Source organism: Centroberyx affinis, unplaced genomic scaffold (assembly GCF_046629955.1).
Source record: "Centroberyx affinis isolate AG114_WGS23_722 - 3 ecotype Tasmania unplaced genomic scaffold, CSIRO-AGI_Caff_v1 ptg002772l_1, whole genome shotgun sequence".
NCBI classification, from domain to species: domain Eukaryota; kingdom Metazoa; phylum Chordata; class Actinopteri; order Beryciformes; family Berycidae; genus Centroberyx; species Centroberyx affinis.
Genome location: NW_027280930.1, coordinates 31,065 through 57,077, shown reverse-complemented (window position 1 = coordinate 57,077; position 26,013 = coordinate 31,065). Strand labels below are relative to the sequence as shown.

Genomic DNA, 26,013 nt, shown 5'->3' with positions numbered 1-26,013 from the left:
TTATTGTTATTATTATTATTATTATTATTATTGTTATTTTAGTTAACATCTTAATCAGTTGCATTTTTTACATGTGATTTTGTATTATATGACATTTCGGATGTCGTAGTGTGGCAATCTTGGTAGCAGAGGTGCTATCAAGCTTTTTGTTTTGTTGGATAGTAGGGTTTGTTGATTAGAGAAACAAATCTTTCTACCAGTGTAGCCACCCTCCTACCTACCTGCCACAATAACATCTGGATATAAATATGGATAGAAATAAAATAACACAAGGGAGCGTGAAGTACATGATAACACATTCCTTTCATGTTGTCAGCATGTCTTTTTGATAAGCTGACGGCTTTCTGAAACTGAGCCGACACTGCATTTCTCGTACTTGGCATTTCATTTAAGCAGCCTACTCAGTTTGCGATAGCAAAGAAGCCCACCATGACCTAACCACTTTAGACAGTCATCAAAAATTGATGTACAAACGTCTGTCAGTGAAACTGGTTAATGTTGGCTAAGAACTACAAGGGAAGGAAGTTGAAAGCTGGGTTTGGGTTGGACTGATTTTTTTTGACTTCCTTCAGTTCTGAAGGATTTCATCATGCAGATCTTTTTGGGCTTGGTACTGGATAAACGGTAATGAAAGGGGAGTGAAGAACAAAAGAGACAGGGCTTTTCCCTCTCAATCCTCTTTCTCTAAAACGTCATTTTGGCCTAACTTCACTCTCATCATCTTGGGTTTTGACTCAGGTGGGTCCAAACTAGATCTCACCCAGCTCACATTGGACTGGGTTTTTTTTTGCCTGTAGTCTGAGACTGAAGCTCGCTCTCTGCTGTCTCTCCAGCCGGTCCAGGCCGTAAGGTGGTCTACTCTCTGGCCAACTCTGCCGGAGGTTCCTTCTCCATCGACAAGTCCTCGGGCATCGTCGTCCTGGAGCGCGTCCTCGATCGCGAAGTCCAGCCGGCCTATCAGATCACGGTGCGCGCCTCCGACCAGGGCTCGCTGCTGCACCTCTCCTCGCTAGTCAACGTCACCATCACTGTACTGGACATCAACGACAACCCGCCGGTGTTCGAACGCCGCGATCAGCTCGCAACGGTGCCAGAGGACGTAGGACCGGGCACCGAGGTTCTCCGAGTTTATGCCGCCAGCAAGGACATCGGGACCAACGCCGAGATCACCTACAGCATCCGATCAGGCAACGAGCACGGGAAGTTCCACATCCACCCGTTGACTGGTGAGCGTCAACCACTGCATTTTTGTCCTGTACCAATGACTCATCACTTTTTCCTTCATTTATGCAAGGAACACTCACAGAGCATCATGCTCTTTTCATTCATTTTCCCCACCCACATTTTCCCAGCCACTCTAGTCCAGTGATTCTCAGCCTTTTTCCTATCAAGGACCCCTAATTTAGTCCACATTAGGGCCACAGACCTCCATTTGATGAGATTTTGTCTCTCAAACCAAATCTGAGAATATTTTTATCGTTAGATATGATTTTGTCCAGAATTCCAAGACTATCTGTATTCTAGGTAAAGAGATAACAGTGAAACTATGATCAAAATTGTCATTCTTCTACATTCTCTCCCCCTCCCAAGGACCCCTGGTGGTCCCCGGACCCCACATTGAGAACCACTACTCTAGACTACCCACCACCCTTAACACACACATCATCAATGTCTTTGATCCAGCACCTACTGTTATCTACTGATAAATTATCTGGCATTTAGATGTAAAAAGTGCAGATAAGATTAGTTTTCCAAACCAGTAATTGGTGTTTAGCCTTTACCACTGACATTTAATACTGTCCTTTTTACTGCATCACAGTGCATTTTGATATAAATGCTTACTTTACACTTTTATTCAAATGCATATTATCAATCCTTCAAGGTGCCATCTTGGTCTCCAAGCCTCTGGACTATGAGGCCTGCAGAGACTACTTCCTGACGGTGGAGGCTCGCGACGGCGGCACGCCACCGCTAAGCGCCGTTACCACGGTGAACATCAACCTGACGGACGTCAACGACAACGCGCCCATGTTCAGCCGCGACCTCTACACCGCCGTGGTGTCGGAGGACGCTGCCATCGGAGAGTCTGTAGTCCAGGTAGGTCCTGGTCACAGTCCTGCACGCCTAAGCAGGTTGCCATGGGTCTGCTTGATTTTTGTCATTTGTGTGATGTTGTCATCAGCTTGGTCCAGATGCTGGGAATTGGGAAATTGTCAATTTTTTGATATACTTTCGTTTGATTTGGTTTGAGCTGTTATATCGGTCAGCTTCACAGACAAAACAGGTGGCAAGCTTGAATTAGCACTAAACTAGTATTCACTTGTTAAATCATTAAGTGAAACACATTTTAACAGTGACGTTTTTCGACTTTGTTTTGACCTATTTTATTTCTTTTTTAAAGCACTTTCAAAATGCGTATCTAATTATTATGACAGTTTGTTATGAAAAGGCATAGACAAAAGCATAGGGCACATACAGTATATTCATATTTTCACATGTTCAACCTGCATGTTCACCCTCCACATCCCCTTGGCTTTCACTTCTCTCCTTTCCCACATCCAGATCCACTGCAGCACAGCAAAGACTCAGCAGAGCCTAACACTTAAGCAGTGACTTTAGCCATAAGATGAACTGTCAGGCAGTCTGTAGGAGGATTTTCAGAGGGGAGGGTTTTCACCAACAAAATGTCCAAAGTAATGCTAACCATAGTCAATGTTGCTGTCATTCCCCAACAAAATGCATGATATTGAAAGCCAGCTATGTTGCAACTGCTGGATAATTTAATAACTTGTCAAAATGTAATTAAAAGTACCACGAAATAGGTTGAAATTGTAATAAAACCCATCATATTATTAAATTAACCGGCAATTATGACTTCATAAGGGGTGTAAAATATTTTGAACTGATGATGTTACAATAATACTGACTTATTATGTAAAAATCCACAAGGAGAAGAAGAATGCGATAACTTACATCATTAGTCTATATAATTATTACATCATCAGTCAAAAATATGTTACACCTCTTATGACGCAATAATCACAGGGTATGTATTAATGTGATGTAATTACATTATCCAGCAAGTTATTACATTATCAGTTTTTGCAAGCTGTATCCTTTCAAATAAACCTCCAAACAGGTAGCTGTCAACTTATCTGTTGTTTTCTGTTTGTTTGCCATCTACAGTATAAAGATAGTTACTCCCTCCTCTATATGCTTACTAACTTGTTTTACGGGGGGTTGATTTTCCCATCACTAGTGACTGATGTATCCAGCTGCTCTTAAAGGAATAGTTCACCCAAAAATGAAAATTCTGTCAATCTCCTCACCCTCATGCCAGTTGAAACACAGGTGAAGTTTGTCCATATAACACACAGGGAGGCTGCAGCACAACTCCATAGCAGCCTTCTCCAAAACAACTGAAGTCAGTGGGGACCAGTTCTTCAAAAAGTTCCAAAAAGACCTACAGTATATTTACACCATCATTTAGTGCAAATCTTAACTACACCTGATTGATTTGCAACAAATAATGGTGTATAGGTCTTTCTATTCACAGTGTGATTGTTTGGCTGTTTTTGTTTTGGAACTCTAAAGAACAGGTCCCCATTGACTTCAGTTGTTTTGGAGAAGGCTGCTACCAAGTTGTGCTGGCAGCCTCCCTGTGTGTTATATGGACTAACAAATTTCACCTGTGTTTCATTTGGCATGAGGGGGAGTAGATGATGACAGAATTTTCATTTTTGGGTGAACTATTCCTTTAATTGTTTCTCCGAGCTAGAAGCGACACCAGACTCAGATTCAGGAGTCTGGAACCAGGCTACTGCTGTGTGTCTTTAGTCTGTAAAGTTCAGACGCTACTGCTTGGTGTAGAGCTTGGTATAGATTTGGTTCAAAGTCAGAGAGAGTGTAGGGGACAAAGTTCCTGTCTCCCTTCACTATACACTCAAATCTAATAAAGGCAACAATTCCAAATAAAAAAATCTATATAACTGAGGCATTCAAAGGTTATTGTCTCAAACAGCGGCCAATGTGGTGGTGACCCTTATCCCACTACTATAATTGGAGAGCGGTTTGTGTGTTTGTGTGTCCCGCGAGGAGAGGAGAGGAGAGGAGAGGACAGGAGAGGAGAGGAGAGGAGAGGAGAGGAAAGGAGAGGAGGAGAGGAGAGGAGAGGAGAGGAGATGAGAGGAGGAGAGGAGACAAGGAAAGGAAAGGAAAGGAGAGGAGAGGAGAGGAGAGGAGAGGAGAGGAGAGGAGAGGAGAGGAGAGGAGAGGAGAGGAGAGGAGAGAGGAGATGACAGGAGAGGAGAGGAGAGGAGAGGAGGAAAGGAAATGAGAGGATAGGAGAGGAGAGAGGAGAGGGAACACAGAGAGGAGGGGAGAGGAGAGGAGATGAGAGGAGGAGAGGAGAGGAGACAAGGAAAGGAGAGGAGAGGAGAGAGGAGATGACAGGAGAGGAGAGGAGAGGAGAGGAGGAAAGGAAATGAGAGGATAGGAGAGGAGAGAGGAGAGGGAACACGGAGAGGAGGGGAGAGGAGGAGAGGAAACGAGAGGAGAGGAGGAGAGGAGACAAGGAGAGGAGACAAGGAGAGGAGAGGGAACACAGAGAGGAGAGGAGGAGGTTATAAATTCTAGTTGATTTAACCACCAAAGACAAATTTTAGCAGCATTCGGCACTTGGCGGTTAGAAATTTTGGACCCCACTTCCATCATCCTAACCCTGTGTGTGTGTGTGTGTGTGTGTGTGTGTGTGTGTGTGTGTGTGTGTGTGTGTGTGTGTGTGTTCCCAGCTGACAGCGGAGGACGTGGACAGTCAGGTGAACGGAGCGATCCTCTACTCCATCGTCAGCGGAGACCGAGACAACCAGTTCTTCATCGACCCGCTCGGCGGCGTCATCAAAGTCAACAAGCGGCTGGACCGTGAGACGGTGAGGACGCACACACACACACACACACACACACACACACACACAAGCATGTTGTCTTGTAAGCCATGTTTGCACAGGGATACTTGTTGTTTGCCGACATCTGCTGATCACTTTGAGCTGCAGGAATGTCTGTAACAATAGTAGAATGCCAGAGATTGTTTAAAAGCAATGTGGAGATGCTTTCACAAACTTTTTTATCCTTTTCACATATCTATTAAAATGATCCTGTATGAGATTTCAGCATTTTCCCTCTCTGTTACTTCTGATTCACCAGTTACGCTGTCACCAAGTTTGTGATCAAAGGCTTGCATCCATTCTCTATTAGGGCTGGGCAATATATCAATATTATATCGATATCGTGATATGAGACTAGATATCGTCTTAGATTTTGGATATGGTAATATCGTGATATGGCATAAGTGTTGTCTTTTCCTGGTTTTAAAGGCTGCATTACAGTAAACTGATGTAATTTTCTGAACTTACCAGACTGTTCTAGCTGTTCTATTATTTGCCTTTACCCACTTAGTCATTATATCCACATTACTGATGATTATTTATCAAAAATCTCATTGTGTAAATATTTTGTGAAAGCACCAATAGTCATCCCTACAATATTGTCGCAATATCGATATCGAGGTATTTGGTCAAAAATATTGTGATATTTGATTTTGTCCATATCGCCCAGCCCTACTTACAACTGAACATTTAGCCCACTTCGTAGAAAATACCGAGATATATATTGTGTATCGCCATTCAGCCTAAAAATACTGAGATATGATTTTTGGTCCATATCGCCCAGCCCTATTCTCTATAGTAGAGTCCCGTTCAGTAGAGTTATGTTCAGTAGCCAAGAGCAGGGTCAGTGACACAAAATTTAAAACATCATCATCTAAGCCTATCATTTTGGAAACTAATGTTAGCTGATGTTCGCTGCTCAATATTTAAAAATGCAACCAATTGTCCCATCAAATATGTTACTTTCTATAAGATCTAACATATCTATCTATAATCCATAGTTAAATATACAATAATGCAGCAATCACTTTCAAATTATGTTTTCCTGCACTGACCTGACAACCAGAAAGGATCAGTCTTATATGAAAGCTAATTCACCATTAACCAGCTCTTTCATTTGCAGCAGGAAAAAGACGGGAGGATTTGCCTCTCTCCCTCTCCTCTTCAGAGCTGTTTTCTTTCCTGTCGTCTTCTTCTTCTTCTTCTTCTTCTTCTTCTTCTTCTTCTTCTTCTTCTTCTTCTTCTTCTTCTTCCTCTTCTCCTCCACCCTCCTCCGGAGTGCTCGAAATGTTCAGAAGTGTTCGGATTCCCGTCATAAAGAATTCATGAGTGTGGTCGGTGAGCGGATCTGAGCGTGCTCAGAAAGAGAGCACCAGGGCTTGTGGGGGATCAAAGTATTGGCTGATGAAAGTGTGTTTGGGTTATCAGAGAGCAGCCCTCTGTGTGTGTGTGTGTGTGTGTGTGTGTGTGTGTGTGTGTGTGTGTGCGTGTGTGCGAGTGCGTGCATACCCGGTGTTTGCATGTATTTCCCCCTCTCATTTCCATACAGGATATTCTATTTTCTCTCTCTCTCTGCTAAGCAGGTCATAGTTGTTTACTACTGCGGTTTATTCTTGCATATCTCTGAGGCAGCAGCTTATTGTTTTGTTTCTTAGTTATTGCATTTCTCTCCAGTGTGCTTCGTTAGGCCTTTATTATAAAGCAATATATGGAGGAACAGAAAAATACCCTGCAGCTAGTTTAGAGAAGCGTGAGCAGCATGCTAGGGGAATAAGGTTTGTGTGTGTGTGTGTGTGTGTGTGTGTGTGTGAACTTATACAGCCCCAAGTCTCCTTTAGACAGCCTCATACTAACAGTAAAGAACCCTCCTTAAGCTGTGTTTGCTCTACAATATGACAACTTCAACCCAGCGAACCGCTGTCGTCTCACTCCGAAAGCACTTACCGGTAGTTTCCACGGGTCAAAGGTCACGCCCGCAGCCAGTCAAAAAGCTCCATATCAGCCACTCAGGGCCATTATGTTTAACACCCATCCAAGTGAGCGTAGGAAGGCATGGAAAAATCGCCGATAATACTCGATTAGCGTCTGTCACTACTGCTTAATGTGTAACTGAATTGATTTGCATGGAAAGTGCTGCATTTTGATTTTCTATATCCTATTATGCCAGCCGTGAAATGATAGCAAATTCCACGATAATGAAGTAACATATGGGAAGGTTTAATGGTGGAATTTAGTGGAGTTTAACCACATTAATGGATATCAGGGTGAGTTTTGTTCAGAGGGAGAATGGAGGAAGCGCGGTGACGTCCTCGTGTCGGGTGAGGACAGGATCTAGGAGTTGACAGCCCTTTATGGAGAAAGCTGATTGTTCAAATTTAGATCTACGTACATACACTGCCTTGTTTGACAATCTGACTCTCAAAGAAGTCACAGTTCAGTCATGCTTCTAATAATGAGGATCCTGCTGTCATGTTCATCTCAACACGTCGACAACATGTCAGTAGCAACACATCTTCAACACGTCCTGCTAAAGAACTCTCAGAAATATGTGCCATGTCTCACTGATGTGGTGAAAAAATGGGAGTCATTCCTATGTTCCCAGGGTCCTATGTTCCCCAGTTCTACATATGTGCTCTCCCAGGGTCCTATGTTCCTAGGGTCCTATGTTCCCAGGGTCCTATGTTCCCCAGTTCTACATATGTGCTCTCCCAGGGTCCTATGTCCCCAGGGTCCTATGTTCCCCAGTTCTACATATGTGCTCTCCCAGGGTCCTATGTTCCCAGGGTCCTATGTTACCAGGGTCCTATGTTACCAGGGTCCTATGTTCCCCAGTTCTAGGGTTAGGTTGGTTGTGTGTAGATGTTTACCCAGAGCTCTGACCTCAACTGATTCAAAGAACAGAGGGGCTTTTTATCAGAGCTAGAGACCTTCAAAATTAAATAAAATGATGACCCTGGGAACATAGGACCCTGGGAACATAGGACCTTGGGAACATAGGACCCTGGGAACATAGGACCTTGGGAACTCGGGACCCTGGGAACATAGTTACACTCCCGTGAAGATGACACATTATGCTCAAGCCCATTGAAATCCTTCAAACATATTAATAGCCTTCACATACAAAGGCCCACACACGTGCACCTCATTAAAATGCACAACAATAAGCGGTGGTTTGTTAATGTTGCCTACCTCAGCTTTCTGGAGAACTGGTTAGCAGGTTTGTTACATTGCAATAGAAGGTGTCACAGGCATAGGGTCCTATGTTCCCAGGGTCCTAAGTTCCCAAGGTCCTATGTTCCCAAGGTCCTATGTTACCAGGGTCCTATATTACCAGGGTCCTATGTTCCCCAGCTCTATATAGCACATAATGGGAACCTGAAAAAGATGTTCCCCAGCTCTGTATTCGCTTAATATGGTTAGTTAGGGTTAGGGTTAGGGTTAACTTTGTCATGTTCTCATTATGTGCCATATAAATCTGGGGAACATAGGACCCTGGGAACATAGATACGCTCCCCCAATGGCCATATGCTTTCACCATTATGCAATGCCAAATGCGCAACGTGCATGTCCCGTTAACCATCATCACACATTGCCAATTGCTAAATATGCAACCTACAACCGAGAAAAAACAACACAGTAAATATGTAAAGAGCACAGCCTAGCAAAAAGTCATAAAAATAAACTTCATGCGACGCAGTGGACGTACCCGACGCACACACATCGCCTGTGTTTGGTTACATTACGCTATATTCAAAACACTACAATTAGTAAATCCTCCCCAGTTGTGTCGCATGTCACTTAAATCAACCTACATAGTGCATTTTTTATTATTTTTTATTTATTTATTCTTAAAAAAAATTCAGCCGTCAAAAAATCTATTTATTTTTTTCCATTCCGGGAGACTGAGGCTTATTGCAGGAGTCTCCGGGAGGGTAGAATTTCCCACTCTGAGTATTCAAAATGGCCACCATGTGAATAAGGTCAATAATCACTATTCCTCAGTAACTTTAGCATTTGAAATGGTTGAACTGTCTATCCTTGAGCCTCATGCATGGCAATACTTTACAGTCTGAGAGTTTGGACGCCCTTCTATGTTTCTGTCCTTCCAGGTTTCGGGCTACTCATTAGCTATCAGAGCTCTGGATAGCGGCGTCCCAGCCATGTCCTCCACTGTGATGGTCAACATAGACATCTCCGACATCAACGACAACCCGCCCACCTTCTCCCCGGCCAACCTCACCACTGTCATACAGGTAAACCTGTCATACAGGGATATTCACACAAAAATAGATAAGAATGTGATTAGTGTGATTAGTTAATACTGTGAATGTTTTCCAGCAGTGGCCTTTAAAGGTACATTAAGTAAGTTTTTGCCTGGCCCATAGCACACAATGACCATAACCTGGCCCATAGCACACAATGACCATAATATATCTGCATATATCTCAACGATTACTTGGCCAGGTGCTGAGATTTCTGGCTTTCAAAACCTACTTTGAGGGTGATAAAGGTCATACATTACTTAATACTAAATAGTTAATACTTCTAATATATCAGTCTTATTGATCAAATCAGCACTTTACCAATGCATCTACTGTTGGCAGCAATTGAGGGTTAGGTGCCTTGCCCAAGCCTCAAGGGCATCTCAATGGTAGTGGCTGAGGCAGAGGAGAGTGTTTCTCATTACTTTGGCAGACAATTTTCCCAGCTGTTGTGGGATTCCAATGGACAACTTTGTGGCCACCAGCCTGCTTCTCTAATGCTGCCCCTTAGTATACACTCACATACACACATACACACACACCAGAGTCCTAGAGAGGTGACTTTATGATAAACAAAAGATACACATTTTCAACATATTTTGACCCTACAAATTATTGAATCGTGCAATTCTTTGGGGAATTGTCTGAAGAGTAGTATGTGTCATTAAGTAGAAGGCCTATGTGCTATGGCCAGTTCACAATACAATGACAACTCACCATATTACTCACAATCATGAACATAAGTGAGAGATTTCCCTCGAGAAGTCATTCTTCTACTTTAAGGCCCAAAATTACCCTTCACGATGGGAAGATTATACCTTTTCTGAATCCTTACAGTCCTGTGAGTATTCTAGTTTTTGATGTTTGTGTCTGTGATGTTCCTAGATGTCACAATTCTCAAATAAAGACTATAGTTTAGGTGAAAATTGTGGGAAAATGTATGTCACTGACACTTTGAAGAGGCTTGAAAGGAAGCTAAGAAGCTACCCTTTAAAATGATATCAAACATATTCTCATAAAGCATGACTATAAAGGTCCTGAAAATGAGCCTAAAATAGGATATGCATCAACGCCTACAATCCAATTTATTGTAGGGGGTGGTTAACGTCATGAGCTGATTACTGTGACAAAGCTGCCATTCAGCAATGGTTCTCATACCAAAATATCATCTACAGACATATACCTTCTCAAAATTTTTAACTAGATTTTGCCACCTTGAGTGGTACCGAAATCTGGTCTGGCCCATGGACTAAAAAGACAAACCTCGACCAGACAGGTCCGGCTTAACAATGTGTCCCCCACCCCCCCTCCCCCCCCCACCAGGAGAATAAGCCAATCGGCACCAGCATCCTGCAGCTGTCCGTCATCGACCAGGACTCCTCCCATAACGGCCCGCCCTTTGACTTCCGCATCCTGTCGGGAAACGAAGGCGGAGAGTTTGTGCTGGAGAGGGACGGGACGCTGGTGGCCAATCAGGTGTTTCGGAGGGATCTGGCAACCGAATACGTTATTCAGATCCAGGTAGAGTCAACCTGCCTGTCTTCTCGCATCCTGCTGCAGAGCTGCTGTGGTCGTCCTCCTTCTAACATCTATTCAGCGAATGCAGGGTGCTTAGCTGAGCAGAAAATGAATGCATGACCTTAACTTTGAAGAGCTTTTTATCATCTCACCCACTCCTACAATGCAGCGTTGAGAGCAAGTGAACAGCAGAACGGCATGAAAATGTAAATAGCAGCCAGTTTGTTTACGCATGGAGAGTTAAAATGGATGCAGTAGAAGAAGATATCTCATAAAGCTATAATAATTGTAGCTGTACTTAAGAGTAACTAAACCCCACCTAAATCTGTGGTGAAGCCTGACACCTAATGGTGAAAAGTAGGGTACTGCACTGGCCTTCTGCTATTGGCTGGTGTTTGTGCCAGGTGATGTCACCTTCCATAGAGTACAACAGGTGGTGACATCACCTGGAACAAAAACCAGCCAATAGCAGATGAGCAGTGCAGTACCCTACTTTTCACCATTAGGTGTCAGGCTTCACCACAGATTTGGGTTTGGGGTTCAGAGAAAACAGATAAGTGTTGTGATCTACAATTAGTTAACTTTTAGTCTAGCTACTGTTCGGTTAGTAGGAATAACTTGCAGGTAGACCTATGACACCAAATAAGAAATGCTGTAACTTAAGTCAAAACTGATTAAACTGATTAAATATTGAAATGTATCACATTAGATCCAGCCCTCTGACCGCCTTGTTTGTTCCCTTATATAACTCTGAGTTCTTTCACAGCAGCCCAGAACTAAGTAACATAGCTGGATAGTGATAGCGACTGTGAATAAAGACGTTTGATACTGCGCCGCTGTTGACTACCTCATTAATGGTTATTTTAACTTTTGCTGGCTCAAAAGCAAAGTTCAAAGCACCATCAAAAGGGAAAAGGAGCCCGCACACCAGCCAGTTACGGCTCCGAGCCTCAAAATGGACATTAAGAAGCTGAGATAGTCAGAAATAATTTGCTTTTAATCTGACATGGTGCAAAAAGTGCAAACATTTCAACATTTGATGCCTTAACTAGCTGGTGTTCAGGCTTCTTTTTCGTTTTAATAGAGACTGACATTTATGACACAAGCAACTTCTATTTGATCACATTTTGCTCTACAGCTTGTTTATTATTCTTTGTGTTTAAGTGTTTCACACAAGACTTTCCAACTGTGTCTTCTAATGATGGATTGACCGAGTACGCAGCCCTTCTCTGAACTTATGTTAAGAAAAGAATTCTGTTGTTTTCGGTCATTTCAAAAAGATTTTACAGATCCTTTCCAGATCACAGCAGCTTGTTTTTATTCAGAGATTACTGTTCTCCTTAGCAGAAAGCAGTTAAAAGTTAGCAGAAACTGTTACCTGTTTCTGCTAATTGTACACTGTCCTCTGCCCTGTTGAATATTCCTCTCGCCTGCATTGTGTTATTAGTCTTTTCCAGTTGACCGAGGCTCCGGTTCGTCATTCTGCTGTGATAAATGAACATCTCTTCTCTGTTGAACGGCAGTGCGTGGACAAAATTTGTACCAAATGTGCCATATAAATCAAATTTTATTATGTATCGAAACAATCTGCCCTTTCCTCTCCTCCTCTCTCCTCTTCTCACCTTATCCCTCCTTTTTTCTACTCCTTTCTCCTCTCCTCTCTCCTATTCTCTCTCTCTCCTAGGTGAGGGACTCCGGTAAGCCTCGTCTGTCCTCCTCCTCCATGCTGACGGTGCGGGTGATCGAGGAGAGCCTCCACCGACCGGTGGCGTTGCCACTAGAGGTGCACATCGTCACTATGGAGGACGAGTTTCCCGGCGGCGTGATTGGCCAGCTACACGCCACCGACGCCGACCCCTATGACGCGCTGACATTTGGCCACGCCCCCCCGGCCCAGCGTAGCCTCTTCAAGATCAGCCCTCGCGACGGCAAGATCATCGCGCTCGGCGGGCTGGACGCGGGCCGGTACTCCCTCAACGCCAGCGTGAGCGACGGCCGCTTCGCCGTGCCCGTGCCCGTGAGCGTGCACGTGGAGCAGGCGTCGCCGGAGATGCTGCGCGAGGCGGTGACGGTGCGCTTCGAGAGCGTGGCGCCGCACGACTTTGTGGCGTCGCACCTGAAGAGCGTGCTGAAGGTGCTGCAGCAGGCCGCCGCCTCGCAGCAGCAGGACGCCCTGCACGTGCTCAGTCTGCAGCCCGTGGGCGGGACGCAGCAACTGGACCTGCTGGTTGCCGTGGAAACAGCAGGGGGCGGGTTCTACAAGGCGGCCTACCTGACCCAGAAACTCAGCGCGTCGCGACGGAAGCTGGAGGAGGTGCTCAGAGTGTCAGCCATCTTGGATAAGAACTGCTCAGGTTTGGAGTGTCGCGGCGCTCAGTGTGAGCAAAGTATCATCCTGGATTCCCACAACCTGGCAACCTACAGCACGCCGCGGGTCAGCTTCGTCTCGCCACGCTTCCACCGGACATCGCGCTGCACATGCACTGGTGAGCAGCACCTAGTAGAAATGTACACAGGTCCGTTTTCTCATGGTCGACTATTCAGTGTATGGTCCAAAAGAATATTCCAATATTTGGGGTGTGCCGAAGTTCCAAATGGTAAAGCGGATTATGGACAAAAAGCCTCATTCCCATCACTTTCTGCTCTGTTCTGATTGGACAGAGATTCTCTCAGTTCAAATCTTACTGGTAGAAATAGCTGGATGGAGCCCTGTTGCCTTCCACTGAATCAGACTGGCCTTTAACAGGGTTTCTACGCAGGTCTGGAAAGTCTGGAAAAGTATTAAAAATGAATTTGATCATTTCCAGGTCTTGAATAGTTTGGGAATTTGAAAAAATGTCTGGAAAAGTATGGAAAATGTTGCGGTTCAGGTCCGATACACACATAATTCTAGCTTTTATGTTGTTGTAGAGCCACTTTGAGTCCACAGTTTTTGTTGATGTGAAGAATAATGTTCAGATAGAGGGACGCTCTTATTACCCAGCCGCTGTCAGCATGCATTATATCAAATACCCACCAAAATCAAATCCAGTCAAGAACATAGGGTCTGGGAAAGATGCCAATCATCTCACATATTCTGATATTTGTTGCTGTGAGGAACAGTCTTCATCTATACAGTGATATGACCTAGTTAGCAGGGGCAAGATGTCTATCTGCCTAAATCATATTGAACACCAGACAAAATCTTCAAAACAAATCAAGGTCTGGAAAAAGTATGGAATTTTTTAATTGAAAATGTGTAGGAACCCTATCACCTAGTAGGAATGTACACAGGTCCATTTTCTCATGGTCGACTATTCAGTGTGTGGTCCAAACGAATATTCCAATATTTGGGGTGTGCCAAAAGTTCCAAATGGTAAAGCAGATTATGGACAAAAAGCCTCATTTCCATCACTTTCTACTCTGTTCTGATTGGACAGAGATTCTCTCAGTTCAAACCTTACTGGTAGAAATAGCTGGATGGAGCCCTGTTGCCTTCCACTGAATCAGAATGGCCTTTAATGACAGAACTGCTCGTAAAAACATCTAGCATGAGGACAAAACCCCGGAGAGAAGTCTTTATTGTCCCTCGAGGAACCAGGGTACAAACATATGGTAAACACAAATGACAACACACCAAACAACGTCAACAAACAAGAAACATTAAAAAAAACACAGAAGCCCTAAACACCACAAGAGCAGTGTCCCTCCCCAGTTTCCTAGTGGAGGGTTTTTTAAATGACACCAGACACCCTCTAGTGGCTGGTCTGTGCCATAGCTCTTACTCTGCCGTTTGAGCTCTGCATAGTTCACTCTGGTAAAATTATTTAAAAGACATATCTCAACACAAAACAATGAACAGAAGATTACAAAAGGTGATGTTGATTCCCACAAACATATTCAAATATTCCGTTTTTATAACCCATCTGTAGCACCTACATACTAACTACATAAGCACCTCCAATGCTGTCATCAAGCAACACATCTACAATACACATTTCAAACGTAGGTAAAATACACAGGCATAAACACACACACACACACACACACAGACCCTTGCTAATGACTGATTTGTAAAAGTAGATGTTGGGGCTTCAGACAGGCTTCAGATGCAGAGCTTTATTTCTGCTTTGGTGTGTGTGTGTGTGTGTGTGTGTGTGTGTCTGTGTCACACAGACTTTACATTTTTCAGCTGGATGTGTTTTTCTGACATTCAGGAAGTCTATTCATACACTCAACCCACCTCTCTCTCTCTCTCACTCCCTCTCGCTCTCTCTTTTTTGTTTCTATCTCTCTCTTGTCTCTCTATCTCTACAGATGCCAGTTGTGCTGTGCTGTCAGAGCAATGTGAAGACCAGTCCTGTCCAGCAGACATGCAGTGTGTTTCCACCGAGGCCAACAGAGGGCGCTATGCTTGCCAGTGTCCACCAGGAAAGCTGGGAGAGTGTGCAGGTCTGTGCATGTGTGTGTGTGCGTGTGTGTGTGTGTCTGTGTGTGTGTGTTAGAGAGAGTAGAGAAAGGGAAACCCCTCAGTCCTTTGGTCTGAATCCCATGAGATGTTTTTAGTCCAAAATCTCTAATATCTGCAGATTGTGTAGGTATTTCTTTATCATAACTGAGTGTGAAAAATGAATGTTTTGAGCAAGAACAACAGTTACAATTACACAAATCATTTTTTTTTTTTTTTATTATTATTTTTTTGTGGCTTTTTGCCTTTATCAATAGGTCAGTAGAGATCAACGGGAAAGACAGGGCAGAGAGGGGGGGGGGGGGTGACATGCAGCAGAGGCTGGGTTGATTTTTCACTACACTGTTCAAAATAGCTGTTCAAATATACAGATCCATTTTTCTCAAATAATTTATTTTTCATGCAAAAAATAAGCCAAGGCACTCTAATTTTGTGTGTGGGGGGATTCAGCATGGTGACAAATCAGATCATTTTTCCACTTCAACACTTTGTTGAAGTGCACTGTGAGGCATCATGAGCACAGCAAATGTATGTGCACAATTATGCAAATATGATCACTTGAGAAAATTCAATGGCATGCATTGTAATACATCAAACCCTACAGTTTTTACACTGAGTTCTTTGCATTGCATTACATTGCAAAACACCAAAGCAGTGACCGCTTATCACCAAAAATCAAGAAAGACAATCATTTTGATTGTTATGGAATGTGATTGTTTGTGTGTGTGTGTGTGTGTGTGTGTGTGTGTGTGCAGGCCATACGTCTCTGAGTTTCTCAGGCAACAGCTATATAAAGTACAGGGTGTCCGACGGGCCGAAGGCGGAGCTGAAGCTGAGTCTGAGGATCAGAACGCTGCAGAGCCGAGGAATCATCATGTACACACATACGGACCCGTGCACTGTACTGAAGGTACACACACACACACACACACACACACACATATGCACAGCAGTGCCTCTGCACCTATGGGTGCTGGTCTGCGCTCTGACATGTTTAAGTGGGTTCTGCTGTGAGAGATTCTGCCTCATGGAGTCTGTTTCTTCTCTGTTAGGCATTTCTGTGTCTTTATCATCACTGACCATATCTGTCAACATTGGGCTTTGAAAATAAGGGAGATTTTCCGGGACGCCCACCCGACTTATTTTTACATTATGAAAGGGATTTCCTCTCTCGGTTCCAGAGATCTACCAACTAGCATGCTGGTTGACATCTTTTTTCCCACCGTGACCGATACTAAACTCCACCCTAAACCTTGCAAAATGCATGGTTGTTTCCCGACATACTTCTGGTCAGGAATGGATAAATAGTCTCCCAAGTGTCTAAATATCTATATAGCACCGCTCTCTCTCTCTCTCTCTCTCCCTCTCTCGCTCTCTCTCTCTCTCTCTCACTCACATCTCTCTCTCTCTCTCTCTCTCTCGCTCACTCCCCTGTCTCTCTCTCTCACTCTCTGTCTCTCTCACTCACTCACCGCTCTCTATCTGTATAACTGTAAAAAATAAAAAAAGGGAAATACGGGAGATTTACGGGGAAAACGGGAGAGTTTACAGGTCTGTCACTGACTTTAAAATTAGTCTATCACCATCATGCAAATAGTGGGTAAAACCCACTGAATATGCATATAGTGGGTAAACCACATACTCACTTCACCCACATTTTTATTTGCATTATTATTATTATTTTATTTGCACATTTATTTATTTGGTCTATATGAGATAAATTCATAGTACATCATAGAGAGTGGTATCAAACCTTTCTTAAAATGTCATTGATTATGTTCATATTGTTGGTTGTTTACCCTCCTTTTTATTTACCACTATTTATCACCAGTAGTACTTTTGCATTACTGAAATCTATTGAGTACTGAAGTTAAAACCTTTGAATGGATGAAGAAGACGGATATCAAGTTGCTTTGGTTGATTTCTGGCATGTTAGGTGTTGGATTTCAGTTTGGGGCTAATATTCCATAATATCTCCAATATTGCTACCCTATTTATCACCACATCCCTACATTAATCATCACTGGGCCTCACTTACATACAAATGCTCTCCTTAACTTTGTGGAAGTCATTCATAATTAGAATAGAATAGAATAGAATAGAATAAACTTTATTGTCCAGCCGAGGCAGGAAAATTGTCCTTTTAACATTTTGTCTTTTTACTGAGATCCTACATTCAAGTCATACACATTACACTTGACATGCATAGCCATAGTTGCTCATCAAAGAGAAATCCCGCTCTAAGAAAACACAGAATACACACTTTCTAAAAAAATAATAATAATTTTAACAAGGGATTTAAGATCAGAACTGTTTGTATGAAAGATTGATGGAGGAGATGCAGTAAACAAGATTATTTTTTTCTTAAACGAACTGCGTGGTCGGATAAATAACATGAAAGGTTTCTCCTGGCGTGTGTCTGTGTGTGTGTGTGCGTCTGTGTGTGTGTGTGTGTGTGTGTGTGTGTGTGCAGCTGGAGGAGGGGAAGCTGTGGTTCCAGCTGGCCTGTGGCCCTGGCAGCGGTGGGGACAGCCCTGGCATGTTGGGCATCTCCGGGCGCCGCATCAACGACGGCAGCTGGCACACGGTGGCGCTGGAGCTCAACCGCAACTTCACCAGTCTGGCGCTGGACGACAGCTACGTGGAGCGCCGCCACGGGCCGCCCCCCGTACAGCCGCTCGCCCCGGACCGGACCATCTACTTCGGCGCACTGGTCAGAGTCTGTCTTGTTAAACGCCTCTGATTAGCACACTAGCTAACGTGTCTAGTTAACGGTCGCATGTCAATACGGAGTCGTTCCTATGTTCCCAGGGTCCTATGTTCCCCAGATTTATATGGCACATAATGGGAACATGACAAAGGGTCCTATGTTCCCAAGGTCCTATGTTCCCAAGGTCCTATGTTACCAGGGTCCTATGTTCCCCAGATTTATATGGCACATAATGGGAACATGACAAAGGGTCCTATGTTCCCAGGGTCCTATGTTCCCCAGATTTAGATGGCACATAATGGGAACATGACAAAGGGTCCTATGTTCCCAGGGTCCTATGTTCCCAAGGTCATAGGTTACCAGGGTCCTATGTTCCCCAGATTTATATGGCACATAATGGGAACATGACAAAGGGTCCTATGTTCCCAGGGTCCTATGTTCCCAAGGTCCTATGTTACCAGGGTCCCATGTTCCCAAGGTCCTATGTTCCCAGGGTCCTATGTTCCCCAGATTTATATGGCACATAATGGGAACATGACAAAGGGTCCTATGTTCCCAGGGTCCTATGTTCCCAAGGTCCTAGGTTACCAGGTTCCTATGTTCCCCAGATTTATATGGCACATAATGGGAACATGACAAAGGGTCCTATGTTCCCAGGGTCCTATGTTCCCAAGGTCCTATGTTACCAGGGTCCCATGTTCCCAAGGTCCTATGTTACCAGGGTCCTATGTTCCCCAGCTCTATATAGCACATAATGGGAACCTGAAAAAGATGTTCCCCAGCTCTGTATTCGCTTAATATGGTTAGTTAGGGTTAGGGTTAAACATAGGACCCTGGGAACATAGGACCCTTTGTCATGTTCCCATTATATGCCATATAAATCTGGGGAACATAGGACCCTGGGAACATAGATACGCTCCCGTTAATACTGACAGCTGCTTTGCTAAAGTAGCCCACTGTTAACTGAGCTGACTCTTCTCAAGCTACAGCTCAGAGTGTTTTTGAGTAGAGACTAGGGCTAAAGACAAGACAGTTTACTGTGTCACAGTAACCTACATTTGATGTAGGTTACTGTTAGATTTTCATCTTGGTAAAACCGGACATTGTGCGCGTGCACATTCATTCGCGTCAATGTTCTCGTGCGCAGATGTGCATATAGAGCTCAAACCCAGGTAACCTATTCAGTTTTATCAGTATCAGTAATTCAGTTTTGTCAGTAGCCTATCACTCAGCAACAATATTATACTTTATATGCCTGTTAATTGATAAATTTGATATTGAATTCATTGATAACCTTTGGAAACAGTTGGTCAACACACTCATCCTCAGGTGGAACACTTACAGTCATATCAATGCTGTGTAGCTAAATCAAAGTGAGCACAGTAAGCACTGTCAGTAAACCAACTACAGCCTGTAGTGAAAATAAAAAATCACAGAAAAGAAGAAAAAAGTGTAATCAAATATGTGATTCTTCTCATGCTGATCTTACTGAGCTGTAGTGTCTTCTACAAAGCTTGATGCACAACTGACATTTTTTCTAAATGACTTGATTTGTTGAAAGGAAAAACATGTATATTCACTCAAAACACTGCAGGTAGGCTACCTGATGTTACTATTAGGTGTGCATGTGACCCAAGCACATATTATGGCCATATTTAACAAGAGATTACAATGATCAAACAACGCATTTTCAATGACAGCTGTCAATCGCCGCCATATTTGCTCTTTTTTATTGAGGGGAGTGAGCTTATTCTTTCTCTAAGTGTGTCTAAACTAGTCGCTTAATATCCGACATGTGGGGAAATCCCAGAGAGAGAGAGAGAGAGAGAGAGAGAGAGAGAGAGAGAGAGAGAGAGAGGCTTGCCTCTCTTACCTTTTTATCTCCATCATATAGGTCCGAGGAGAAAGTAGCCCATTCAAAACTTTTGCGGTATGCGGCCAACACAATAAAACATGTGGGGTGATATGGTCACTTGTGATTGGTGGAATTACCCCTGCTCTGGTCATGTGCCTATCAAGTGATTTTAGCTTGTTAAAGCAACAGACAGCCACCCGTGACAGGGAAATATAGGCAGGGCTGGAATTATTATTTACAGAATGATTTTGACCGGACATTTAAACGTCCGGTCGAGCCTTCTGACCTGACCCGGACAATGCAACTGAAAACTGGACAGTCCGGTCGAAAACCGGGCATCTGGCAACCAAAAACATAAGAATTTAATAATTTATCATGAGATATCCATATTGGATTTGCTTAGTTAAAAGTCGGCAGGCTACTAGACCAATATGTATATGTATGTAAAATGTCTAGTTAAAAAATTAGTAAAAGATAGTTAATGTTTCCATATTTCTCAGCAAACGATACACACATCATAGAACATGTCGACACCATTTACTTATCACTAGGACCCACCGGAAATTTGGCATACAAAAAATTCATTTGAGCAAATATCATATTACAATTACAGTTTGCGGCCTCTATTCCATTCATTCAAATACCGACTTGCACATTGGTAAATCTTTTCTGTGAATCCAAATTTAGGGCACAGGAGTGTGAATATTGTCCGAGAGTATAAATTCCAACATGCGAGTTCTCAGGTGTTTTCTTACTATAACACCTTAATATCTTGCATTTGTCCTGTGTGTGAGTGTGTGTGTATGTGTGTGTGTGTGTGTGTGTCCATGCATTCATGTTTGAGATATTCAATTCATGAATAGGGTTTCCCTCACTAGATTCATGTATGTATTCCTACTCCCAAATCTCTACTAGAAACCTTTATTGCCTTGATTTTTTTTTTCTTAATTCATGCCTGGGTAAATAAATGTTAAGTCAATTTAAAAAAACAAAAAACACAGTAGACACAGCATGAATAAGCACTGTCTATCTCCTTGTTTTTCCCCCTTTTTGCCCCACCCCCCCCCCCCCCTTTAGGTGCACCCTCCCAACTCGCGCAGCCTGACGGACTCCCAGAAGGACCCGCGGGTGCTGGAGGGTTTCCAGGGCTGCCTGGACTCGGTCATGCTGAACAACAACGAGCTGCCGCTGCAGAACAAGCGCTCGCGCTATGCCGAGGTGGTGGGCCTGACCGAGCTGAAGCTGGGCTGCATCCTGTACCCCGACGCCTGCCTCCGACAGCCCTGCCGCAACGGCGCCACCTGCACCAGCCTGCCATCTGGTGGTGAGTAGCAGGAACTACAGCGAACACCACCCAGGCTGCTCTGACAGACAGGGGTCTCTGCAGCTCCTGAAAAAGTGTCCAAAAAGTCTTAATTCATAGAAAATGAAGGCCAATTAAAATGTCTTAAACATTTATTAGATGTCTTATGTTTTTTCCAACATGTTATGCAGGTTTAATTCTGAATTAATTTTCATTTTCTGAGAGTTGTATTTTCTGCAGAGGCAAAGGAAATCAGTTTCACCAAAATGTGTGAATGGGACTGGTAGTAGTGTTAGTCAAGGGTGGAAGCAACTAATTACATTTACTCCCGTTACTGTAGTTGAGTGGCTTTTTTGTGTCCTTTTTTTTGGGCACTGTATTCATATTTAAAATTGAAGTCTGTCATTTGTATTTTAGGCAAGGCAGCTTTATTTGTATAGCACATTTCATACACTGAGGCAATTCAAAGTGCTTTACAGAGTAATAAAAAATACAGTAAAAGATTTACAATTAAAAAGTGCAAAAGTACAGACAAGAGATACAAAAGATAAAAGACTTAAAAAGTAAACTAGTGCAGTTCAAATCAAGTGAAATAGAAAGATAAAAGAACACAACAAATACTCCCACTTTTAGATGCATATTGTGAGTGAACCCATATGTTTTTCTTTAATTTTCTTTTCCCCTGTCCTTTTACTTAAGCACATTTTTCCTGAAGTGTATTGTACTTAGCTGCATCCATTACAGAGAGCAGGTTGTGTGGCTCTCCATATACATCAGAAACTGGATATAAATTGGCCGATTGTGGAGCCATTTGCAGCGAACGGTCAGCCAGTAATCTGACTTTACTTTGTTTGTGCACTTTATTTTGTCATTTCTAACTTCCAGTTAAACTAATGTAGTTTGAACTCTGTACTTTTAGAATTGGAAGAGTCACATGTAACAACATTCTCTTTTCTAAAAAATAACTTTTACTTTACTTAGTACTCTTTCCACCAGTTGGTCACATTATGCATGTCCACACTTCGATTCATACAGGACAGGGTTAATACAATATGCCAAACATGTTGGAGTTCATGTCCCTAAACAATTACTCTCTTGGCCTAATTTTTCTTATTCTGCTCATTTACAGTTTCAGAACTTTCATTAGCTATGTTCAATCAGAAATAGGCTGGTTTTGCCAGCTTTTTGTTTCTTTATGTTTTTAGTCAAATAGGCCTTTTTATTCAATTCCTTGTAGCATTAAAAAGGTCTTTAAAAGTCTTCAGTTTAGCTTTCTGAAAGCAGCAGATACCCTGGACAGAGATCATAGGAAAGATCTGTGGTTATGGCATGAATGAGGAAATACACACTTCAGAGAAAAGCTGGCACACTGAGGTGGGTTGAAATTTGGCTCGTCACCCACTAACAAGGTGCATGGAACGGACAGGTAACACTAGGAAAGAGGAAATTCCAGCAATACAGGCAGTACTGAGAATAAATATTTATCACTAAACCCGGTGTGTTGCAGCATGCGGTCTTCATCACAAACCCTCAGGTGGTTTCCCAGTTGAAGTAAAGTAAAAACCCAAGTCCATCGTCTCTCCTCGCTCCGCTCCCTCCCTCAACAGTTTGCTTCCAATTTAACCAGGTTTTTTTTTTTTTTTATCATCAAAAATATAGACTCGGAAAACTTTGTCGTCCATAGAGAGGCAATTTGTGCAGCGCAAGTTACATGAAAGAGCGCATAGTGAACAAAAAACCTCCTAATAAGACAGCAGTGCCAACAAATGCAGCATGAAGATAGCTAGTGTACCAAAGGAGAGTAGGCGAAGAAAAGAATACATGCTGTTATTCTAATGTGAGAGCAGACAGCTGACAGTATAAACATATTCTATATTTATATCAGTATATTTAGATCAGTCAAAAAAATCTGATGTATGTCTGCTCACTGAAAATGAACTCTCTCAAGTATGAAATGTGAATCTAGTCCTCCAATATTTCCTATATGTATATAATATAGGTAACACTTTACAATAAGGGTACATTAATTAAGGGTTAGTTAATGCTTAATAAGCATTAAGTTAACTAATGTAAGTTAACTAATGTGTCTGGTAATCATTTACTAATGGTGTTCATGTTAACTAAGGTATTCATTTATACATTATTTATTAGTCATCTTTATAAACTATTAAATAATGTATAAATTAATACCTTAGTCAAGGTTCATAACCAAGTTTGCTGATGATTCGGTGATTGTCAGCCTCCTGCAGCACCATGAGGTGGGCCATGGTCCAGTCTTGGTCAATTTTATTAAATGGTGTGATGACTCATACTTGCAACTCAATGTCTCTAAGACAAAAGAGATGCTTATCGACTTTCGCAGAAACCCTCCTGTCACGGCACCGACTTTTATCAGTGGCATAGCTGTGGAGACAGTAAGCCACTATAGGTGCTTGGGCACCATCCTGGATGACAAAATGACTTTTGATGCCAACACTGACTCCATCTGCAAAAAGGCCAATCAGAGACTGTTTTTCTTGAGAAAGTTGAGGGGTTTTAACGTTGACAGATCGCTTTTGAAAATGTTTTATTCATCTTATATTGAGTCAATTTTAACTTTTGCAATGATCTGCTTGTTTGGCAACCAAAGCATGGTTAACAAAAATAGGCTGGGAAAGATTGTTAAACTCTGCCAAAAGACCATTGGCACTAACTTGAATGATCTTGGCCATGTTTATCAAGTTAGAGCCACTCAGAGGGCAAAGGCCATTCTGGTGGACCCTCATCTTCCTCTTCATGCAGAGTTTCAGGGAGGAGGTACACTTTCCCTAGAAGGGCCAAATCAAATAGATATTTGAGATCATTTGTTCAGTCAGCTGTTGGGTTTTTAAACAAGCTGTAGGCCTAGCTGCTATACACTGTAACAAAGGACTGATGGACTCTTAGTGCTTTATATCTCATTGCAACTTTATTATGATGACATCTACTGTATGTTATATGTATTTATGTCTTTTATTTATTTATTTTATATTGTGTATGGGTTGTGATGACTACTGTTTGCAAACCAAATTGCCCCTCGGGGACAATAAAGACTATCCAATCCAATCCAATCCAAAACTTTACACTACAGTGATTTCGGTTACAAAGAGCATGAGAAAATGACATGTCTATCTATCCCCAAGTAAAATTCACTTGAACACATTGTTTCATCACTCACAATGGGTTGAAAACAGGAAAGAATGTCGAGTTTATTTTATTCACAATACAACCTGTCATTTTTACTGACTTCACAATGGGATTTTAAGTGGCATTTGCTAGGTGTTTCAGTGTGTGTGTGTGTGTGTGTGTGTGTGTGTGTGTGTGGTTTTTCATGTCATAGCCATTCCCCTATGCCTGTATTTGTTTGTTTGTGTGTGTCTGTGTCATGCTGCGTGGGTGTATACAAGTGTTTCCCAGAGATGTGTGTATATGTGTGTGTGTGTGTGTGTGTGTGTGTGTGTGCATTGAGGCCGGCCAAGTCTTTCTGGCAGCGCTGCAAACAATGCACACACAACACCGAAAACAAGCGTGTGTGTGTGTGTGTGTGTGTGAGTGCCAGTTCTGGTGCCATCACTACTACATCTATACTCTGAATTCTTAATGAAGTGTCTTTTCTCCTCCCTACCCCACACCCACCCCTTACCCCCCCCCCCCCCCCGTCCGCCAGGTTTTGCATGTAGCTGCAACCCCCAGTACACCGGGGGGCGCTGTGAGGTGGAGATAACGGCGTGCGTTCCCAACCCGTGTCAGAACGCCGGCGTCTGCAAACCCATCGGCAACGCTTTCCTCTGCAGCTGCAGGAGAGGCTTCAAGGGCCTGACGTGAGTTTCCTAACTTTACATTTTTGGCTCATAACAAAAAAAAAAAATGACCAGCCAACATAATTAATATACATTTTTCCTAGGATATATGTCACCTAGGGCTGAACAATTAATCAAAATTTTATTGAAATCGCAATATGGCCTACTGCAAATTTTCAAATCGCAGGAGGCGCAATATTTGTTAAAGGTGAAATGTGTCAGAATACCATTTTAAATGAAATATTGTTGTGCTGCAGAGATGTCCTGGCCTACACATCATATTCCACAGACTTAAGAAAACATCTTTGTTTGGTACAGATCCCCGCCAAAATCACACCATAATCATTTTAATACGTTTTTCAATGAAAATGAGAATAACGATGTAAAAATGATCATTCCCTCTAATATCGCAAATCATATCGCAATTGCAATATCAGTCAAAATAATCGCAATTAGATATTTTTTCAAAATCGTTCAGCCCTAATGTCACCCTACCAGTTTTCAATTAGGGCTGGGCGATATGGTTGAAATCAATATCATGATAATCATAAGGATTTTTCTCGATATCAGTATATATCACGATATGGTTCATGTATGCAAAATCACATTAAATAATCAAATTAATGTTCATCTCATTGAACTGAATGGTAATGTTAGGTGTGATGTCAAGGGTTAGGGTTAACATTCCTACCATACCTCATTTTATCAGAGTTTGTAAGTAAAATTTGCTTGTCATCATCAATTTAGACAGCAGAAATGTGTGTCACGATATCAAAATATCTTCATATCATCACGATATGATTCCACTGAAAGACGATAAACGATAATATTGAATTATCACCCAGCCCTATTTTCAATGCTATTTCCTATATAGAGTCAGGCACCGTCTGAAACATTAAATAAAGAGACGAGCAGATTTTTTAAAACATGCTCACCAAGTTTTTTTTTTTTTTGACCAAATTTTTATTAATTTTCAACGAAGAACTGCAGACATGCAATCAGTTAAAAAGGTAAACATAACATAGCAGAAATATGTTGTGTAAAAGGTTGACATTTTATACTAAGTACAGATTAGAAAAAAATTAAAAAAAACAAATTAAAAATGGTAATAGACAGAAATTTAAATAAATAAATTATACTTTTTGCAAAATAAAAAT

General features: G+C 42.4%; 1 protein-coding gene across 5 annotated transcripts in view; it reads left to right on the top strand.

Annotated features, from left to right (window-relative positions):
* Window positions 1-26,013, top strand: part of LOC139657866 (protocadherin Fat 3-like) — a 148,297-nt gene that overhangs the window by 107,192 nt on the left and 15,092 nt on the right. For 2 of the 5 annotated variants that reach the window (XM_071535817.1, XM_071535816.1), the window contains 11 exons: window positions 834-1,226; window positions 1,883-2,097; window positions 4,791-4,928; window positions 9,053-9,196; window positions 10,529-10,726; window positions 12,408-13,209; window positions 15,020-15,154; window positions 15,926-16,080; window positions 17,644-17,883; window positions 20,813-21,059; window positions 24,724-24,877. In XM_071535817.1, the coding sequence (XP_071391918.1) occupies window positions 834-1,226; window positions 1,883-2,097; window positions 4,791-4,928; window positions 9,053-9,196; window positions 10,529-10,726; window positions 12,408-13,209; window positions 15,020-15,154; window positions 15,926-16,080; window positions 17,644-17,883; window positions 20,813-21,059; window positions 24,724-24,877 (2,821 nt within the window). Of the gene's footprint in view, window positions 1-833; window positions 1,227-1,882; window positions 2,098-4,790; window positions 4,929-9,052; window positions 9,197-10,528; window positions 10,732-12,407; window positions 13,210-15,019; window positions 15,155-15,925; window positions 16,081-17,643; window positions 17,884-20,812; window positions 21,060-24,723; window positions 24,878-26,013 lie in introns of all 5 variants that reach the window. The other 3 variants (XM_071535818.1, XM_071535814.1, XM_071535815.1) reach the window with 2 other exon arrangements.